Genomic DNA, 22,338 nt, shown 5'->3' with positions numbered 1-22,338 from the left:
GTACATGCTTGTTTGATTATTGTTTTTGAATTTCGCACAAAGCTACTCGAGGGCTATCTGTGCTAGCCGTCCCTAATTTAGCAGCGTAAGACTAGAGGGAAGGCAGCTAGTCATCACCACCCACTGCCAACTCTTGGGCTACTCTTTTACCAACGAATAGTGGGATTGACCGTCACTTTATAACGCCCCCATGGCTGAAAGTGTGAGCATGTTTGGCGCGACGGAGATGCGAACCCGCGACCCTCAGATTACGAGTCGCACGCCTTAACACGCTTGGCCATGCCGGGCCCTTAAGTACATGCATGATATGTTTGAAATTTATATTATATCTGTATATATACACACATACAGATATGTATGTAATTTTTATCGAAGTATTAAAAGCAGATACCAAAAGGCTTGTCAAGTAGGATTGAGAAATCTTTTAGCGATAGTCAGAGCCGTCTAGCCGCTAGACCCGCTGAGAGGTAGGTAGGTAGTAGACAAAACAGTTGCTGTCTCAGAAATTTTTGAATTCTTGTACTTGAAATATTAGCGACCTTTTTTAGAGTATTATTAGTATTTATGTCCATAATATATCTAGCCAATACTTTGCATAGTTGGTTTTACGTTTAGGAATTCCATAGGGTGATTTTTCAGCGCGTGAATTATTTGGAATTTTTGTTAACTCTACTATTGAGTACAGCTATACTTAAGATTAAAAAAAAAGTAATTGAACAACCGTTAATTTTTTCCACAAAATACGTCCCAGAAAGGTCGCATTAAATAAAGTTTTTTTTATATCTTCAGAAATGGGTTTATATATATATTGCCGTGTATAGTAGATCTATGTCGTGCATAAAATCAAATTTATGAATAAAATGCTAGAGCGCGATTTTGTTAAAGCAAAAGATAAATGTATTAAGTATACATACTCACAAATCTAAAATTCGGGAGTCGATTCCCTATTATGGACAACGCGCAAATAGCTCAATATGTAGCTTTGCACTAAGAAAAAATGGTAATTATCTCTGTAATATATTATTATTATTATATAGAAGTTTGTAAGTCTCTGTAAAATAAGTTTTTATATGTTTATAATTAGTTTGAATTCCAAAACAATAAATCATTTTCAGTTATGTAAGTTCCCCTGCGGGACATTGGTAAGTTTATAGACTTACAACCCTATAATCCAGGGTTTGATTCTCTGTGGTGGACACAGCATATAGTCCAATGTGGTTTTGCTCCAAAAATCAACCAACAAACAATTTTGCAATATAATGAGATTATCATCTGCCATCGTGTATAATCAGATTTCCACATGTATTTCCTGCACAGGGGTGTTTACAAAAGAACAGTCAATTTGCATGCAAAGATACTGTAATTAATAGTAACAGAATAATACATTCAAGCGCATCCACTTCATCATTCTAATAACTAGAAAACGGCTTAATATCTATATAGATTCTAAATAAACATTTAGTGTTTCTATGCTAAAACTCCGTAAAACTTGGCTTATTTAATTCTTTATATTCTACGCCAAGCTGTGTGTAAGTGATTTGCCATTAAAAGAAAACAATAAGTTAGTACCAAATAGAACTGGTCCTTTAAAGTTGTTCTTTTATGCCCACTCTTTAGAAAAAATAAAAACGTAAGCCCAAAGGAAATTTTCGATTCCTTTTTAAAACGTTTGTAAAGTTCTGGCCTCCAGTATTGCCGACGACAGTATATTATACACAGCCAATCACCCCTTTAATTAAAAAATAAATAAAACTAAAATCTAGCCAGTTTTTAATATCTTAAACTGGTAAAGACAGTAAAGAAGAAGCAGTATAAAAACTTAATTTCAACGTATTAAAGGTTAAGGTGGAAATAAAGTAATCTGTTATTGTTATGTGAATTGTCCTTGCTTTACTTTTACCAAATGATATATAATGTACTAAGAAAGGACACAAAGCCCTCGCTGCAAACAGAAAAGTTATATATGCTTCAAGTGTAATATAAATGGTCTTGTAAACTTTTTGTGGTCTGTTCTGCAAAACTTCTGTCACTTCTTATCTAGCTAAGAAAAATGACAGTCATTCCTTTAAACAAAGAATGTTATATCCATGAGAGGTCACTTGTATTGTCAGTACGAATTATCATTGTCAATTTCCCAATTGAGAAACCATGTAATATTCTAATTGAATAACTTAGTCCTGTGAGTAACTATAGGGCGGGAGGAACTTGATTCTCTTGTGCGCGTGTATGTGCGTTTTCGTATAGCAAAGCCACATCGAGCTACCTGCTGAGTCCACCAAGGGTGGTTCCCTTGAACAGCTTTCTATATTAAAAGCACATTTCAATACATGCATTAGTTATATTATATCGTGAAATTAAATAATTACATTCAAATAAAGTTAAAAGAATAAACAAAATCAAGAGGAAGGACTGCAAATCCCAATCTATGATTAATTATAATATAACCATAAAATTTCAATCCATAAACAAAACACATTAATATGAAATAAAATACACTAAATATTTGAAAAAACAAAACAAAACGATCCTATGGTACAAGCTACAACGTGGGATTATAAAATGTATCCCAGGTTTTGGAGGTGACTGAGGAATAGGACCCACATTGTGGCAGGGATACACTGTTTATCAATCTTAACCTACAATACGCTAGTCTCACATAAGAAAATTAGAAATTAGGAGAGCGAGATGTGGGTGCTTAAGCCCACAATGTCCCACACCTATATCACCCTTCACTGCCTGCAGACAGTTGTGGGAAGGTGAGTGTTCTCCAAATTTCTAATACAGATGCGCATTACTTAGATTTAGAAGTTAAAATGACTGATAAAATTGATATCAATATAAATATTTTTGATAAAAGAAAATATATCTGTTATAAACATTATAACTTTGCAGTTATTCAGATATTGTAAAATTTGTCATCATAAACTATAATGTTTTGTTGATACAAAAATATCTGATACGAAAATTAATAGTCAATGTGTTTTAATAAAGAAACTTTAGCTAGAATTATTAAATATTCTGTAATAACTACAAAAATGTATTAAATAAATACATAGAAAGTAACATCGGATAAATTCTACTAAAATTTACTAAAAAATATTTATAGTAAACTATCACTTTACTGATGTTGTGTTAATTAGTGTCTCTACCATATTGGGGGCAGGAATGCTAATTTCAAGAGGTAAGTTTCATCTTACTGACCCCTAAATGGTAGTACCTTATTTTCATGTTTTATTTATTTATTTGTTTTTTTATCTTTTTATGTTTATCATTTTCTTATTCTTATTTTAACTTGGGAAAGCAGTCACCTTCCCGCAACTGTCTGCAGGCAGTGAAGGGTAATATAAATGTGGGACGTTGTGGGCTTGAGCACCCATATCTCACTCTCCTAATTTCTAATTTTCTTATGTGAGACTAGACGGTGTATTCCCACCATGATGTGAGTTCTACTTTTTCAGTCACCTCCGAAACCTGGGATAAATTTTATAATCCCATGTTGTAGTTTTTGCACTAGGATCCTTTTTTTAAAAAAAATATGCAGATTTTATTTCATGTTAAAGTGTTTTTTATGGGTAGAAAATGTATGGTTTATATATATATACCACAAGCTAAAACAACATACGTTTTTCCATTATCTGATGAACAACCAAAAATGAAAAAGAGAGGAGTGTGTGTTTTTTTTTTATAGCAAAGCCACATGGAGCTATCTGCTGTGTCTACAAAGGAGAATCGAAAGAGAGAGGAAAACATATCAAATCCTTGACCTTTGAAACCCTGAGAAAACCTTATACGGCCTTGTGCTTTATTTGATTTAATCTATTAATCTTTCTGCTTACCAGTTCCATATTTATACGAGTCGGGTCAATTCTAGTATTCACTATAAAATGCTCATGGTCAAGAATATTGTTAATATCTTCTCTTATTGAAGGCAGTAAAGAAGAAAACGTGTAAAAACTCAACTGTGTTAGAGTTTTCAACAGAAACCTTGGTACCACTATCCTTTATGTGCCTAATCTTCATTTTAACATTTTGCTTATCTTTAGCTTCATTAAATCGATTAGGCATTACATTTTATTTATTACTTTCTGTCTTCATAAACATTTATGTTTGTTTGTGTCATGGGAAAGGTAATGGATCAAGTCTACTTTTAATTATTAGGTTGAGGAATAATTCGTGAGCGTTTTTAAATAATTTCATTCAAGCATTACATGCAAGACTATACAATACTTCAATGCATGAACACATTACACCCAAAACATTTATTATGATACTTTATTTCATGTAATACCTAGGTATATAGTATGCATTGTTTTAAACGAAATTGCAAGAAATTAAATGCGAAAAGCTGATGGTGTCGAAAATGCTCGATTTTGTCCACTTGACAGTCCATTTAATGAGCTGAAAATGAAAGCAAAAATTAAAGACATATGAAAATCAAACACACCATCTATTAGAGCAAAAAATTATCTACCAAATGACATGAAATATTTTGCGAAAGCGTTTCATTTATGAATATATTTGTTTAACTTGAAAAAACGCTTACGAATTATTCCTCAACCCAATACAACGTATGACATTAATTGTTACAGTTAGGATTTTATATAGGAAGGAGGCTATGATGACATTTTTGGGTAATGTGTTATGTTAGACAGAAAGAAAGCTTTCAAAGAAAATACATCAACGACTACTGGTCAAGATAGAAACTAGTATTTATTTATTACATAATTAAAGTATGCTATTTTGCTTATTTAATGTTGTTTTTGTTATATTTTGGACTAAAAAATCTAAACCTACCAAGCTGACTGAACTTCATGAGACAGCGTTTGGTTTACGACAGAGAATATCATTAAGATATCCAACTGATGAAATAATGCATTCTAGTCTTTTTAAGTAGGTACTTGAGAAAAGTTTATTTAATAAGCATGCTGATTGTTATGTTTACTTGTAGTTTCACTTTAATTACGTAGCTAATTTTGATGAGAAATTATCATATGCTTTTCAAAATCCCTGTTATTAACATTAAACTGCTTCTCACAACCCTTTCGAATTTTCTAATTTCTTTTTTTAAACTGTATCCTAAGATAGTAGCTATAGTTCTGTAAATCTTCCATCCTAGATTTTAATTCAAACTCTTATGCTTGTGGTATTTATCCATAATTTCTTTTTTACGTTTTCAGTAAATCAATTAAATTTGTTATTCTCTGTCATTGTTTTCTCTTTTAATAAACCTGACAATCTTGAATTAAAAGCAATTTATTTAGAAAGTTTTCCACATCATATTTTAACTCATTATCCCAGTACACTGATGATAACACTTGTGCCATGGTCTCAACATTGGCTTTCTGAATATTAAAAACTAAAACATAAAATATTTTTATGTCAAATCTCATTATGCAATGGTCGCTTTTCCCTAAATATTATTTTGCTTAGCATGGCTAAAGAGATATGAGGTTCCGATTACTGTTTAAACAAACAAATTACGTTTCAATATTTGGAGCCATAGAGGCATCATACGATTAAATGTCAATAGATATTAAACATTATTACATTTTTAATGTTAAGTTTTATATATTTTATTGTTTAGAGAAAATTTTAAGGAAATTAACATTTTATACATTTTTTAAAAATACTTTTGGTGAAAAATATAATGAATCCCCTATTCAAGAATTCCACAATATGCAAGCAGAGTATAATGCATTTCTGTTGTTGTTGTTTTCTGCTTCACTTTTTGATTCTTCTTATTGATTTCAACATATTAATGTCCATAAAGTTGAGTTTTGTGATGTATTTTATTGTTGATAAAAGTTGTAACGTAAAGGGTATATAGTGGGATTAGAGGCCAATGCTTAGCTAATCTGGCATTGCGTTGATTGCATTGACAAGCTGATTTCCCCACTTGTCACTTCAAGATTGGAGCCAACTAGTTCAGGTAGCCATTCATATAGTTTTGTACGAAATTCAACTAACAGCTCTTGCAATAGTTAACAATAAATCTTAAATTGCTCTTTGGTTTCCCTTCTAATAATTTTCTATGGATGATCACCCTAAATCACCTCAATAATATCTCTCCTTCGTTACTTAACTCTATACATTCAACATTGATGTTTCTAAAATTAAAATATCAATAATCATAATAAAGGTATTCTGATTAATGACAAGCTTTAATTCATTACGTAATTTCTCTTTGGCATCAATGTTTGATCAGGTGAATCATAGTGCCAATCACAAACATTTTACCCTTGAAACCCCTGATGTAACCTATAAGTTTTTATGACTAGATTTTCAACAAGATGTAGTTCATTCATTACTTACCCCTCTATAAACGTGGCTCACAATGTACCAGAGTTGTAAATCATCGTACTACACTTTTACTAACGTGATTTGTTTGATTTGAATTTCGTGCAAAAGCTACACAAGGAATATCTGCGCTAGCTGTCCTTAGTTTAGTAGTTATAGACTGGATGGAAGACAATTAGTCAAAATCAACCGGTACTTTTACCAACAAATAGGGAAATTGACCTTCACATTATAACGCTTCCGGTGTGACGGGGATTCGAACCCGTCTGTAGTGAAAAGTAAAGTCAACTCGAATTTAAATCCACATTTTTATAGGACAAATACAAAAAGAACTATGATCTATCACACCAAATTTTGTTTCAATGTAACGTTTATAGGAGAAAGAGAGAAAATCCTGAACTCTTGATTACGATAAATCCACGTGAAATAAAAATGTATCTCAGAACGTCTGGTATGGGTATTAACCCTTTTATTAATAAACAGAGAACAACGTTTTGACCTTCCTAGGCCACCTTCAGATTAAGAAAGAGAATTTGCAACTGACCGTTGCCGGACATAAGTCTTAGGGAAAAGAGTATAAAGGAATACGGGATTGAAGAGGGTGTTGCAGTTGGATGTTACGTTATTAATTAGTATAGGTATAAATAGGTATAAAGGTGTTTCTTTATATTAGTTTAATTTTGGTTTTAGTTGCTGTATACGTAGGACTTCTTTGATTTGGCGTTTAAATTTGTTTATATTTGTTTCCCTACTTTGTACCTGGGAGTTATCTATGGTTGTGTTGTGTTTATTTGATTTGCAGAGTTCAGAAACGTATGATGTTTTTGTTCTTTTAACCTAGTTTCCATTTTTCTCCTTCTCTCCAATATAAAAGTTGTAGCAACTGTTGCATTGTATTTCATAAATTACGTTGGTTTTGTGTTTGTCAGTGTAATTTTTACATACTATGGACTGCCTGGTTTTTGAATAAATTTGGTGTTTACTGGAATGTTGTGTTTTGTTATAAGTTTTTCTTCCAAAAGTTGGTTATCTTTTCACTGATGTCGGAAACATATGGTATGCAGCAGTATAAGGTTTTGTAGTTTGTTGTATCTTGAATTTTTTCTGTTTCTTTGTTATTGGTCTAGGTGTGTACGCATAATTTTTTCCACGGTTTTTTGAGGAAATTTATTGATAATGATGAAGTGTTGTTTTATTTTGTTGATTTTATCGTTAATTTTATCGGGTGAGCATAGTTTTATAGTTGTGTTTATTTGGTTTCTTAATATGTTGAGTTTTTCTTTTGTTTCATATGCTAAGTTCCAGAGAATTTATAATCCAGTATGGGTGATTTTTGTTTTAATTGTGTATCAGTTCTAGTGATCCTGAGGTTAAGAAATACTATTTGGTTTAGTTTTTCCTGTTCACAGGTGAACTTAATGTTGGGGTGTATCAAGTTAACATGATTGAAAAAAACTAAGCGTGTGTTCTGTAGATGTGAATCCAGCAATTGTGTCATCAACGTACCTATACCAGTAAAATGGTGGGTGTAAGGCTGAATTTATCGCCTGAGAATCAATCTGTGTCACAAAAAATGTTGGCTAGAACTGGTGACACGGGATTCTCCACATTTAGGCCATTTATTTGTAGATAGGTTTGATTATTGAACATAAAGCTAGTTTTGGTGGTAGTGAATTCTATAAGACCCCAACCCATTGATAAACATCCCCAGCAACCAATTAGCAACCTTTATGTTGAAGTCACGATTTGAATGTATTTGTGTTTTATATTGTACAGAATCTATTTCATCAGGGTAGAGAAATGTGTAACAGTAGTTTAAACTCAACAGACACTTTAGTTTTACAATGTGAGAGACAAGTCTCAGCTAAATGTTTTAGATAAAAAAAATGGTTGTCACATTCAGTCTAGTACTCTATGATGCTTACAAATAACTGCTAAAGTTGAGTTATAGCCTTATGTGAGCACCTAATTGTCATTATCGAGTGTTTTATAATATTTAACAGTAATATTATTCTGTTTTTTTATCACACATATTTTTGTGGGGAAATAATAAAAAGAAAGTTACTATTTAGCAGTGAGTTCCGTTTATAAGCATATTATTTCTGTTTTATAAATACCAGTTTTCATTTCTCATCGCTAGATAACAGCACAAATTCGTTTGTGACTTTTTGTTGTTGTTTCTCACAAACCTTTCTTTCAAAACAGTTTCATTACAAATAAATAAACAATAATGTAAATTAATATTAAATTTATCAAGTTTTTGTGTAACAAGCATAATAACTGTATAATATCCTTCCTGGCAATCGACATGACCCTTGCATATGATAGAATATTTTATATGCACATACATTGGGTAGGAGTAAAGTTGAAAGACATGGGTTCTGAAAAATCCACTTAACGTCGGTCCAGCACTTTAAGGTACCTGTACTGTCCTGGAATAATCATTTCGGTTTCACTGGCCCCCTGTCTAATCCAAAATTATAGAAATTGACAAAACTGATATGATATTAACAATATATGCTACCATTAAATTATAAAAATAAAACAAACGTTCACTTATCGACCTACTTCAATAAAATTGTTTGAAAAAGAGGGTGGGTGGGAACAAGTAATTAAAAATAATAAATAGTCGGTAACTTAATTTGCTCTCGTATAATGTATGTATTTTTGGTTTATACCTTTACTGAGTTTGTGTTCTTTGTGAAGCCATTCTTTTAACTTTGTTATGTGAAATGTTAATGTCGGTCAATACCTCTTTAACCTGTTCATTATTTATAGTGTAGTATATGCCTTTGAAAACTAAGGCCCTGTCCTGTAGACGCTTTCTTGCTAAGTGTATTGTAATGTTTCCAAGTTGGAAGACAACACTGGGCGATTTTTGCAAGAGGACGTTAAGATTCTTGGGGTCAGCAAACTGTATTAGGATGCTGCCATTCGCTGGTCAATTAATTTATGTAATATTCACATTTGTTTTACATTCATTTATTTCTTTAGCTAGTTATGGCTGTCTGTATGAGCAAGAAATACCTTCAATTATGATCGAAGGTTTCGGTGGTGTTGAGTGTCTGTTGTGTTGTCTAGGCGTTTGACATGTCTATATGCGAATGTTATTTTTTCGTTTTTATTAGTTTTTCCCTTGATACTATAATAAATTAAAACCTTTTTAATTTATATTGTTTTGTGTATGGTGTTGTTTTTGTGTTCGTTTTGTGTGATGTTTTCCACGTCAGTTTATAGTGAAACTTCGCCGTACTTATATTCAAAATTACTGGTTTTTTTTGTGTGTTGATTTGTTTAAAATATCTATTTCCTGGGGTATTTTGTTTTTACTTTTTGGGCTTATTTCTTTAAGACAGGCGGTTTAGACAGCAATCCATGGCTCTGCCTGAGATTTAGGGCTGAATTTGGCTATTTCATTCTTAGTGCTGTTAATTGAAGATGATAACTTTGATAATATTTGCTGTTATTGCGTATGAAAAGGCCAACTATACTAGCCTTACTGTTAATTGTTGATGATGATGTTGTGGACCTCATTGTTTTTCTTTTTGTTGGCTTACTCATGATCGTCTTTCAATGTTTCTGAAAGGAACTGTTACTATAGTTTTAGCCACAGTGGCTTTTGCCCTTGGTGTAGCATGAATTAAGGTTGAAGAAAAAATACAATTACTAAAGTTCTGCCACTCGTCGATGTTCTTTTAGCTCTAATATGGGTCGTGGATATTCCCACGATATATATAATAGCAACGTAGTTTAATCTTTGTACATCAAAAAAAGAGTGGTAGGTACATTTTCAAAGACATAAGATTTAGAGAACTTCGCGATTGTCATATAAAGGTGAGTTTAAGATATTTAAATATCTTCTTAGCAAACTAAGACATTAAAGTTATCTAATGTAAAAACCTTGTCTATTATTTACGTTTAGAAACCACGTTTTTTATAATAACGAGGTTCATTTTAATTTTAAATGTAGGTATACAAAAGATGATGGTACACACTCTACCTGAAGTGAGGGGGTTCAGCATTTTTCCTGGACATCATGTTGCCAATAGCAGGCCAGCAGACCACTGCCTCGTGGAAAGTAGAAACTGGTTCAGTTGCATTTAAAATGAACGTTCTCTTTATTAATAGGTTTCAGATATTCTTGTTAAAATAACAAAGATAGTGTAGTTTATTATTTATAAAAAATACGAATATTACATGTATGTATTGTGATATACATATATTCATACCTATACTGTATTTTTTCATTAACAACTTTTTCTGCCACAAGAAGAGTGAAAATAATTGAATCTTCAATACAGTTATTACTACTATTCACTTGTAAAATTTTTCGAATAGTGTTTTCAGATATGTACACCTAGAAATTTAGCTTGCTGTTTCACTATATGTTGATGACTTGAAAATATCTTTTTTTTTTTTTTTTCTTTTAAGAAGGCAGTCTCTGTGTTGTTGGATTTGAAAAGAAAAGAAAGATCAGCCCAAACTTTCCATTCAGTATCTGATGTTAGAAATTACACTGAAGCAAGTGCTGTTACTTCAAATAAATTGACTGAGCATGATAAAATGTCAAATTATACAAGTATGAATAACAATGACAATCTCATAGCATGTTCTGTTACAGAAAGAGCAAACTGACTATTCACAACCAGATGTAATCATTATTGGAGGAAAACGCTCAGGAAATGTTTTTGAAAAGCCACATCAGTTCAATGGCTTCAATGTTGTATCTTACATGATACGAACGTATATGCTGAAAACCTTGAACTATTTGTTAGAGCCAGGTCTCTAACAACTCCATAAAAATTTTCCTTTCAAAGTTCTTTTCTAATGTTTTTGTCACAAAATGGTGAATACAGTAAATATGTCTGGCTAGTTTGTATTAATATTAGGCTAACTCTAAATTACATCAGCAAAAGTCTGGCTGCTAACAAGAGACTGTAAGAAACTTTATGAAAAACTCCCAGGTCATGAGAGTAATGTTCATCATAAGAAATGTTATAATGAGTGGTGCAAGTTTGAGAAACATTTTGGAACAAATGTCTGTGTTGATTGTAAGTTCAGCATATTTTATTTTTTTCAAAAGCAGCCAAATGGAAGGATATCCTAAAGAGAATTGTGGATGATATCCTTTTCTATCCTTCTCTGGTATCTGGAGTAGCTCTCAGCAGCCCTGGTTATAATGATTGAAATTTTCATGATTTTCTTCTTTCTATAATTAATTTAGGATATAACTTTTATAAGATTTGTTCAAGTAAAGTTTTCTAAATTTTTATGCAGCTATTTTTTATGCATTTTATTATACTTGTTAACTGAATGTTGAAAGATCATAAACAAGTACTACTCTTTGTATTCAGGTAAAGGTTGTAAACAGTAACAGTGAGCATTACTTTGGCCCTGTATCTACTCCATAGAGCATAAATACTTGTACAAGTTACTATGAGTTCAGGATTTTGTATCTCAAAATGGCCGATATGGGTATTAACACTTTTATTGATAAGCAGAGAACAATGTTTCGATCTTAATAGGCCATCAAGTTATCATAGCACAATGTTATGCTTTATAAAATTATTTCTGAATGTAACTATAGTTTATAAAAACATTACAAAACATAACAAATAAACTATTTGTAGTAAAACACAAAACTACAAAATGGGTCATCTGTACTTTGACTAACATGCATATCAATATCTGATTTTTAAAAAATTGCAATGAGCACACAGACTTACCATGAATTTCCAGGAGACAAAATAAGATTTTGTTTAACTGAGAAATTAATATTAAACTGTTAAAACATAAGTGACGATTATTTTGGCTTTATAAGAATTATTTACTTTTGTGTGAATTCAATGAAAAATTAAATCAGAGCAATGATTTTTATTTCTGTTAATAATTTTAAACTTGGCTTTGATTAATTTTTCATTAAATTCAAATACAGAATTAAATTTTATTTCTTTTTTACAAAAATAATTTTTCTTAAGTGTAAATTATTTCTGGGTTTGTCTGAGCAAAGATCACATTTACAAACCCAGTATTTTCATTGTGAAATAACAGCCTAAAAATATTAAATTATGTAATTAAATAGTTGATGACTTGTGTAAATACTAAAATACATTTTTAAATAATGCTTTATGTGAGCTGTGTATTTTTTACAGCATTTCATTAGTCTGTTTTTATAATAATATTTGTTCATAGCTCCATGTGTTTTTATAATAATATTTTATCCTAGTCTCATTACAGCAGTGGTATAAATTTCAATGAGTTTAGTTAATATAAATAATAGTAAGTTTTGTTTGTTTTCTGAAGTAGTGTTGCCACAAAATAATAACATTACATACAAAATTCATCTTCAGGTTTATTAAAATCAAAACAGACGTGAAGAGAAATATTGGGAATGCAGTTTCCATATACCAATAAATAATATGAACATTAGGCAATAGTTTTCTTTCATATATTTTACATCAGAACACAAAATTCAAATTCACAACCTTGGAAAATGCACTTTGTGCATTACCTTGACCATGAAAAATCATAAAATTGTCAAGGACGTCAAATCTAAGTCAAGGAAATGTTATAAATAATTGTATAAAATTTAAAATATCATTGAAGTCTTTCTAGTATATTGAAAAAATACAATAGAGTAGATCACAAAAATCAAATCTCACTTCTTTCTTTGGTTACAGTTCTCTATCTGTAGAAATAAGCAGCAGACTATAGAAATTCTGATGCAAAGATATAAAAGTCTTTACATTTTCTAACAATAAAACTGAAATTAATAAAAAATAAAAGTACAAAATGTTTTGATACCAAATATATTTCAGTGTGAGACATAACCAAGAAATCTTAGCTATACAATGCTCGTTTCTTGTAGAATAGTTCCCTCAATGAGTTGGTGATAAGTTTATGGTCTTACAACTCTAAAATCTGGGGTTCAACTCCCTCAAATGTACAAAGCACAGATAGCCTATTATGTAGCTTTAAACTATGACATACAAATTCCACAGTCAACCCCACCCCCATTTCTCAAAAACATCCAGGTTTCATCTCCTTAAGAGACTTTTTTATTTCATACAATCTAGTCAAGTGTTTCACAATCATAAAACACCTTTTTTTCAGTTTTTTTAAAGAATTTATTCTAAATGCTTTGTAGCTTTGCAGTTTCTTGAAACTTTTCTAAGACTCAGTGTTTTTACTGTAGACTACATCATATATTTTTCTACCTGCATCAGTTTTCACATTTTTATCATCTAGTAATAATAATTCTTTCTTATTTGTTTGTAGTTAAGCACAAAGCTATTGAATGGGTTATCTGTGCTTTGCCTTCCAAGAGTATTGAAACCTACTTTATAGCACTATGGCACTGGGAGGCCATTTCCTTTTTATCAAACAGTATAGGAAACAATTAAATGTATTTAATTTTCTAAAAAAGGTGGCAAAAGCTTATGAATACAATTCTATCATTGACTTTAATCAGCAAGATGGATGGGCTTTTAGAATATTGAAAATAAATGATGTAAGACAACAAAATGTCAGGAACCAGTTTTTCATTTGTCAACCTAAAATTCGGTTACATAATGAGTGTTAAAAACCTCTATATTTTATACAAATAAGGATATTTATACAACATTAACCCTTAAACAGTGGGAATGTTGTATGTAGCAGCATCAATTGATGATGGCCACTGTTTAATGGTTAAAATAAATTAAAATGCATAAATAAATATAATTTTAAAAACACTTTTCTAAAATAATTTAGTCATAAGTTATAAATAAAGCATTCTAGGAAATATCCAGAGATTTAATCTGGGATTTGGTATGTTTTAACTGCTGTTTTACATGACACTCATCCAAGACTACCAATAATACCCTTTAATCATCTATTTGAACTATATAATACATACATAACCATAATTAAATGGGAGTATGCACAACCAACATTCTTCAAACCTATAATGAAGAAAACCTTTGTGGGTATTCATAACTTTGTTATGCTATGTTAAATTAAAAGAGATGGTACTGAATATGTAGGTTATACTGAGTAACTGTATTCAGAATCTGCAAGATTTGTGGAGATTTATCTTATTCATGTTTAACTCTTAGCAGATCTAAGACAGCTGATAGACTTAAACCTACAGTTCTGAGGTGGTCTTGGTTTTCAATGTGAAATAATATATTTTAGGGTTAACTGTCAGAATATTTTTATAATAATTTTGGCATGGTTAGTCAAGGCCATTTGCATTTTATTTTTTATTTATGGCAAAGCCACTGTTACTAATTTTGAACTACTGACCAAAGGGAAGACAACTACTCAGCAACACTCTAACACTCACCCATGCTAAGGATTGACGGTTACTATTGTAATGAACATACAGCTTAAAGTGGGAGGATATTCAGTGGTAATGCATAGACGTGAAAACATCTCATCAGTTTTGAAATCCTGGGCTTTAGTGCAGGACTAATCAGTGTTCCCTGAAGGGTAGTCTAGCAAACCTTTAAGCATAGCACAAATACACAACAAACTGTATAATAATAAATAATATTTCAAGCACAGATAAGTATTAGAAGGTGCTTCCTGAATTATCAATAAAACATACATATTTAATGGGCTTAAAAAACTGAGTTACTTTAAAACTACTATGGCTTCAATACTGAAAATCACTTAAAAATTGATGACTCACAGAGTAGTGTAACAGTACAGATGGTAAAGTATAATACATTTTTCTATATCTTCTAACCTTTTTTTCATAATTATTACAAAAATGCACAAAGAAATAATATTAAGTATTCTAATGAATGTGGCTTATACATACATTTTTTTCATAACACTGAATTCCCTAAGCAATAATAGTATTTGATTTGGCTTAGTTGTTGGTAATGATCATGGAGAACCATTCCCCATAAACCTGCGCTTATCTAGGGTTTTAGATCTGAGACAAGGTTTTACTGAACTCAAAATTAATTTTCATATACTAACAATAGGTGTTGAAGAGGTGAACAGCAATTCAGTAATAAGATAATAAATTTGTTTGAAAATATCGTAATTTCTTATACATATGTCAAGTACCTACTGATTTATTTTTCTAATTATTTACATAAACTTCCTGATGATCATGATGCAGTTTCAGTCAGTGACACATAAATCAATTTTCTCATCAACAGCTTTAAAGGTGAGCATTTACACATGTATTATAATATCTGTAAACAGAATGGTGATATGCTTGTAGTTACATTTTATACTCCAGACATTTAGTAAAATAGTGCTTTAATAAACATAAGCTGCTTAGTGCAAATATTTTTTTTTCTGCAACAGCATACATAAGAAGTTAGAATTTGTTTCTTCTTAATTTGAGATTGGTTTCAAAAATCAATATATGTCATGAGAAAAACAAAAACAAGATAGTAATAGGACATTAATAAAAATGGTGTAAACAAAGATCCTCTGTATTAGCATTGGACTAATTGTTTTCCAAAGTTAGTAACCTAAAATGTGATAAATAGTGGTGAATCAACACTATAAACAGTATGTCTTTAAAGCATTTTGAAATAATAAAAAAAACAAAAACATCAAGTGATCAACTAACATCGTTAAACATCTTGGAAAATACTTTTGAACTTACATATAAATTTCCAGTAGATGTGTTAAAAGCAGAAGTAATTTGGTCTTCATGAAACAATTGATACAGATCATGCGACTCATTATCTCAGACTTTCAAAGCAATGTTTCTAGAATATGTTATAGCAAAGAGATTTTTCTATCTATAGTCAAAGAGATCCTGTTTATCGGCTGATGAATTATGAACAGCACTCCATAATCAGCTGATGAAGCAAGTAACTATAGTATATGGTAAAAAACAACCAGACCTTCACAAGAGACATTATTCAGCCTCCCACAATGAAATAGCTACTAGATAGTTGCAAAACATTTTGCCTTAGGCAAGAATCATCAGAAATTATTGGTTACAAATTTGAGAAGTCTATATAATGATGGCTTCAATATGAAGAACCTGATGGACTATACATAACCATAGGTGTAAAGTGTGTGTGTGTTTTTAGACCAAAATCACATTGGGCTATAAGCTGAGTCTGCAGAAGGGAATCAAACCCCTGATTTTAGCATTGTAAATCTGTAGACTTACAGCTGCACCAGCGGGGCACAGATGTAAAAAGAAAAATTTATAAAAGTGTGAAAGATCCTGGTTCTAAAGTGTTGGCTAATACAAGTATATGTAGCCTGTTGTCTTCCTCTTTTTATGACCCTAATATCATTGTGATATGAGGTCAGCAGCTTGAATCTTCCTTCTCCATATACTATGGTCTTGTGCATCATTACTAGTGGCACCAACGTTTAATATACCACTGTCCATCCCATCTTTCTATGTTTCTTTCTCCCTCCACTGACATTTCCAATTCACAATTCAGTTGAAAAAGCTGCTAAACGTTTATTGTAATAATGTTGAAATGTCTGCCACTGATCTTCATTCATCACTTCAAATTCTCATCAGCAAGAAATTATAGCTTTTCTAAAATTTAATTTTGTTTTGGATTCAATTGCTATACAAGTAAGCCTAAATGATGTGGATAAAATGATTATAGAACAATAGGAACCTATTCTGAAGTCCTTTAAGATTAAACTCTTCTAAACACAAATCAGTGCCATGTTTGAAAGATGATAAATGAGCTAAAAGACTAGAATATGTTATTCATTCAGCTGTAGTTTATCTCATGTGTAGCACTTCCATTTTTAAAGTTTCTGCTGTGGTTTTAAGTGGAAAAACCACAAATTCATCTTTTACCTGTAAAATGGTGGATCTGTGTGAGTTAATATAAGGTGGTACTTGGAGGCATAGCTAATGGTTTTTCTCCTCTTGCTATGATGTTTCTTCACCCAGCCAATCTCACCAGTAATCCTTGATGGACTACCCCGAACTTCTCTCTGTGACAAATAGTCTCCTTCGTCAACAAATCCAAGTCGGGTGTAAACATCAACCCTACCAAGACTAGGGCCCTTCATTAAGGCAGAATCTTCCTCCAGCCCTCTACCCAGACTGACCTCATCTACTTATGTGAGCCCTGGAATGCTGACATTTTTTTCTGCTTTTCTCAGGGGAATTCACACTTCCATCAAGCCAGAAGAAATTCAACAAACTCTGAAAAACCATACCAAACTGCACACTGTCCACAGAATCCACTACCCAAATAAATAGGTCAAATTGCCCACTTTATCAAAGTGGTAACTACTTATAAAACTATTACAAACTACATCATTTCAAATGATTGTTCTTTTCACCTCTTTCATTTTAGACCAGAACACCCATACCATACTGCCACCCAATCAAGACTTTGTCTTCAAAACCAAGCAAGAGTTCTCTCTGTATATCCCAAGCCAGTAAACAGCTTATGACCATCATCAAACTAATCTCCAAGTCACCCTAAACAGAAACGACAAGAACACGCAAACAACAGTAATCACAAAAACATCACACAAGACCCATACTTCATATCTCCAAATTACAAAGTGCAATGCCTCTAATTCCACTGACACCTTCTTCCTAGTATGCCAGGAAACTCAAACAAGAATCTCCAAGAAAAACCAAATGATCCAGACCAATGATTATTTCAGAAAACAAACGCAATTTGTCAAGAAGCCACAGACACCCGAAACCCCACTAGCTGAGTCTGAAACCTCCATGAACCATTGCAGCATCATAACCATTTAAAATAAGTCATCCTTATGCTTGATCAGACCAGGACTGCCAGCAGCCAAGCCCACCACCGACCCAAACTTACCTAGATACATGACAACTACTTCTGTCTAGCTGTTTTTAGATAGTTTCATGCATTTAAATGCACATGAATATTAATCCTTGTGTTTTTTTTCCACAGCATCTTCCAGACATGGTCAGGGTAATTTTATTTGGTGCCCTGGCTGTGAAAGTGGATTTTCTCTGGGTACTCCCATTTCTTCTCACAGCAAAATTTCTAACTAAGATAGGATCCACAAATCCCAGCCCTGTAAAGGACCATCCTAAGTCAATGTAAGTTTAGATAATGTAAGCTTAAACAATAATCTGTAAGTCAATTATCTCTAAATCCCTCTATCCAGAATAATATGGTTTTCTAGTTAAACAGAAGCAGTCATACACAGCCTGCTGTAGTCTTGAATTGAGCATAAAGTTACACAATGGGCTATCTCTGCTCTGCCAACCATGGGTATTCAAACTCAGTTTTTAGTGTTGTAAGTCTGCAGACATACCATTGTGCCACTGGGGAGTTAAACAGCCTGCATTTCCCTGTTCTCCTTTCTGCAACAGCACATCTTTCTCCATCAGTCAAGAAATAACCTATCAAAGTTCCCTTTCTATGATTCCTCCCAACCTTCAGTAATGTCTTCACAGCTTCTCCCAACTCCTTTCTTCTCCTTGATCAATGAAAATAATATAATCTTCAAATCACAACAAATCAAGAAAACTCTAAAATCACATATCCTATAATTCTTAACCACATGGTTGGGTGAAGAGAAACATGTTTCTGACTACACCTGGTTACTTTTTTATTCCTCTTCAGGGATGAAAAAATAAGTTAACTCACAGCCATGCACTGTTGTTGCATAGCTAGTGATGGAAAAAAGTATGAACATATATATCAGAAGATGGTAAATCTCATTCAGGTCTTTATGAAAAGATACTTGAAAGTAGAGCTGATGATATAAGGAAGTATATATGTACATATATATGTGTATAAATTAAATGTATTTTCATGAGATTAAAAATATATATACATATGTATTAAACACAAAATGACAATGGATCTTGTGCCAGTTGTTATGAGAAGATACTTGAAAGTAGAACTGGTGAAGGAAAAATATAGATACTTCAGAACTATTTCAGTAAAGAAAAAATATTTCAGAAGATGCACTTGTGGTTGCTGAATCAACCAGGTCTGCACTCAAAGCTTTATCTTTGAAACAAAAATCTTTAGATCCTTTGTAAAAAAACATGTTGCTAGTAAAATTTCTGTTCTTGTAGTCAGATTGATTTGAATGTCTATGGGACATTTTGAAAAAAATCATTTTGGTTATCTAAGTAAACCCTAACAATTACAACAAAGATGTTGCATATATTATAATAATTACCAGAGCACAGGTTATAATGTGGGACATAAGATGTGCCCTGGGTTTTTAAGGCAACTGCAGAAGTAGAACACACATAGTGGCAGGAATCCATTATCTATTATCTGGTGATCTTTCTAATATATGCAGTGTTTTTGTATATCAGAGCAGCTGGTATTGGTATTAACATTTACTAATAAAGCATAGAACAATGTTTTGATCTTCGTAGGTCATCTTCAGGTTAACAAAGTGAATTATCATGAATATGCAGTGTTTTTCTTGCAGTTGTTAAGGCTTGTTTAGATCATTAAAGTTGTAAGTATCAGCACATGTATACTACATTTTAGATTACATGACTTTAATAACTGAATTACGAAACTTAATTAATTAACATTCTTCCTAATAACTATTTTCAAGCCATGTTCTGACTTTAAACCCTCAGGTAGGTATCAATCAGGCCTAAATAACACAAATTACACCTAGATCTCACATCAATTGAGCTTCTTACTGAATATAAACAATACAAAAGTATACTAATCCTAACAAATTAGTATCACTAACAACAAAATAAAAAAAAGAAAACCATAACATCACCTCTTGAAACATACTGAACAATCTAAACCCTAGAAAGATGTGCAACAAAACGGTATATATTTGTTTCCTGACAAAAAGAAAGAAAAACAAAGACAATAACATAATATCTAGTAATTCAGCTATAAATAATCAACAACAGAAAGTTATAGCCTTGGTTCACATTTACATGCAAGTTACAATCTCCTCATACAACAATATCAATTTACGAAAAAAAGATTAAAAAAGAAACACGAGAAACAAAAAAAGTTTCTCCCATGACTGTTATACTGAGAATTGCATGCAAGTCAAAAATGTAACACCATTTAATCAAAAGATATACAGAAAAAATATATACACAAAACAATAACTATGTTACCAGAAGAACTTGAAAAAATGGGTTACCTTTTGTGAAATTTATCACAACTTTTTTTATGTGTTTGCTAGTGATTAAAGAAGAAAGTTTTTATTAATCTCAGACATTCTAAATTATTTGATCTAAGGTTAATGTTAACCTTGATAACACAACCCTACTTTCACAAGTAATGAAGGTCCAAGGATTAATTTAACTTATCCTTGATTTTTATTTTCTTCTTGCTTCTTCTCTCTTAATAATATAATGGACTTATAATTCAATTTTTGATAACTCCAAACTATTATCTACATTTTTATAAAATAAAACTTTTTAAATCCCAAATAATGCTCACACAATCTTGTATTGCCATTGTGCCAGCCAAACTAGAGGCACCAAGATACATGCTTTAACACATTTACAAAACTTTAGTAGAACACCAGTTAAAGGTAGAATCACTTAAATGATAGAAACACCAACACCACAGGCTTTAAACAGAGATTATGGCAGAAAATTAAAAGGAATGTGAAACTGGACATCTGCAACAGCAGACAGTAATTTTAGGATGAGACTATTTACATGAATGCTAAACCTTCACAAAACCACATTTTCCACTTGTTCCAGTAAGTAAAACTCATCTTACAGCCTAACAAGATCACACTTAGATTTCTTATATTGTCAAGTAGGTTTAGTCACAAAAAAAAAAGAAGTTACCTGTATAATTACTCCCAATCATAACAACAACCTGTATTTCCAGTCAAGCATTATGGCCAACTCTTAAGAAAAACAGAAAATCTGTATATATAAAGAGATAATTTTACTTCATAAAATACAACATTTTAAAAACACAATTCTTAAAATCAGGCAAGACATATCAACATCTTATGTTTCATAAGTATGTATATGAATGTTTAAAAATGATTCCTCTTTATTATAGGTATCTCTAGATCTATAAGTTTAACTGGTTATATCTTAACAAATGTCTTACTTCGATCAAAAACTTTCATTTACTCAAATACATTTGAATTTATATTCTAACAATGAGTTTGTTTATTTACATGGGTGAAAAAAAAAAAAAAAGAATGTCCAATGGTACTAAAAGTATGTTGAATAAGGTAAATAGAAGTTAACTTATCCCTTCTCAGGATTAAAAAACATCTAGAAGACTGGAAAAAGATATTGATGAAAACTGCAATTTTTGTTTTCATTAACATCTTAGAAGAAAACTTGTTATACATTGTAGCACTTCCTCCTAACTTTTTTCATCTGTATTTTATTTTCAGAAACATAGATAAAATTGAATAAAAACAAAACATTTAAATGTTTGATATAATACAATTTACATCCTTCAATATAAAAAACAAATCAGCCACATGAAGTAAACAACAAATGTTTTCATCAGTGATAATGTAATCTAAACTATTAAATTATTATGTTTTAACCCTTTCTTTCCTGTTATAAAACTTCATGTTTCCATATATACATTTTATGTTTGTATTCTCAATCATTCACAGGTCTCTGAGTTTTACTGCATCACATTAACATATCTGACTTTAACTATTTCTCAGCTAGTTTCTAATGGTGTCCATGTTCTAATATACAGTATTTTAGAAATGTTTTCTCCAGTTTATCATCTATATCAATTAGCTAACAGACTAAATGTTCCTTTGATTCAACAGATGGCACTGTTGCCAAAAAAATGTTCACTTCTCAGTTCTCCAAATGTGAGTGCTAAATGATAAAGGGGAAAAAACCCACGAGAGAGCAACACTCCTCCCTAGTCAAGAGCCACTTTCTGGGATGTTTGAGCTTGTTTTTTACACTGTCGCTTGTGGTTGCTCTGAGCCATAGAGTTAACAATCGACAAGACAAAGTAGGCGATCATCAGGACTACAAACTTTTCAAACATCCAAGACAACCAACTACTTTCCTAAGCAGACAACAAAACAACAGTACAAATATATTTAAATAAATTCAGTGCCATGCAATATATTTTGTGTTTTAATAAATAATAT

The 22,338-nt window shown here is 31.6% G+C and overlaps 1 protein-coding gene across 4 annotated transcripts in view; it reads right to left on the bottom strand.

The window, feature by feature from the left end:
• Positions 1-12,642: 12,642 nt before the first annotated feature.
• Positions 12,643-22,338, bottom strand: part of LOC143244563 (vacuole membrane protein 1-like) — a 32,834-nt gene continuing 23,138 nt past the window's right edge. For 2 of the 4 annotated variants that reach the window (XM_076489488.1, XM_076489487.1), the window contains exon 12: positions 21,733-22,253. In XM_076489488.1, the coding sequence (XP_076345603.1) occupies positions 22,101-22,253 (153 nt within the window). In that variant the 3' untranslated portion in view covers positions 21,733-22,100. Of the gene's footprint in view, positions 21,100-21,732; positions 22,254-22,338 lie in introns of those variants that run through there. The other 2 variants (XR_013025205.1, XM_076489489.1) reach the window with 2 other exon arrangements.

The sequence above is a fragment of the Tachypleus tridentatus genome, chromosome 2 (genome assembly GCF_004210375.1).
Source record: "Tachypleus tridentatus isolate NWPU-2018 chromosome 2, ASM421037v1, whole genome shotgun sequence".
NCBI lineage: Eukaryota > Metazoa > Arthropoda > Merostomata > Xiphosura > Limulidae > Tachypleus > Tachypleus tridentatus.
This window is presented reverse-complemented; position numbering and strand designations above follow the sequence as displayed.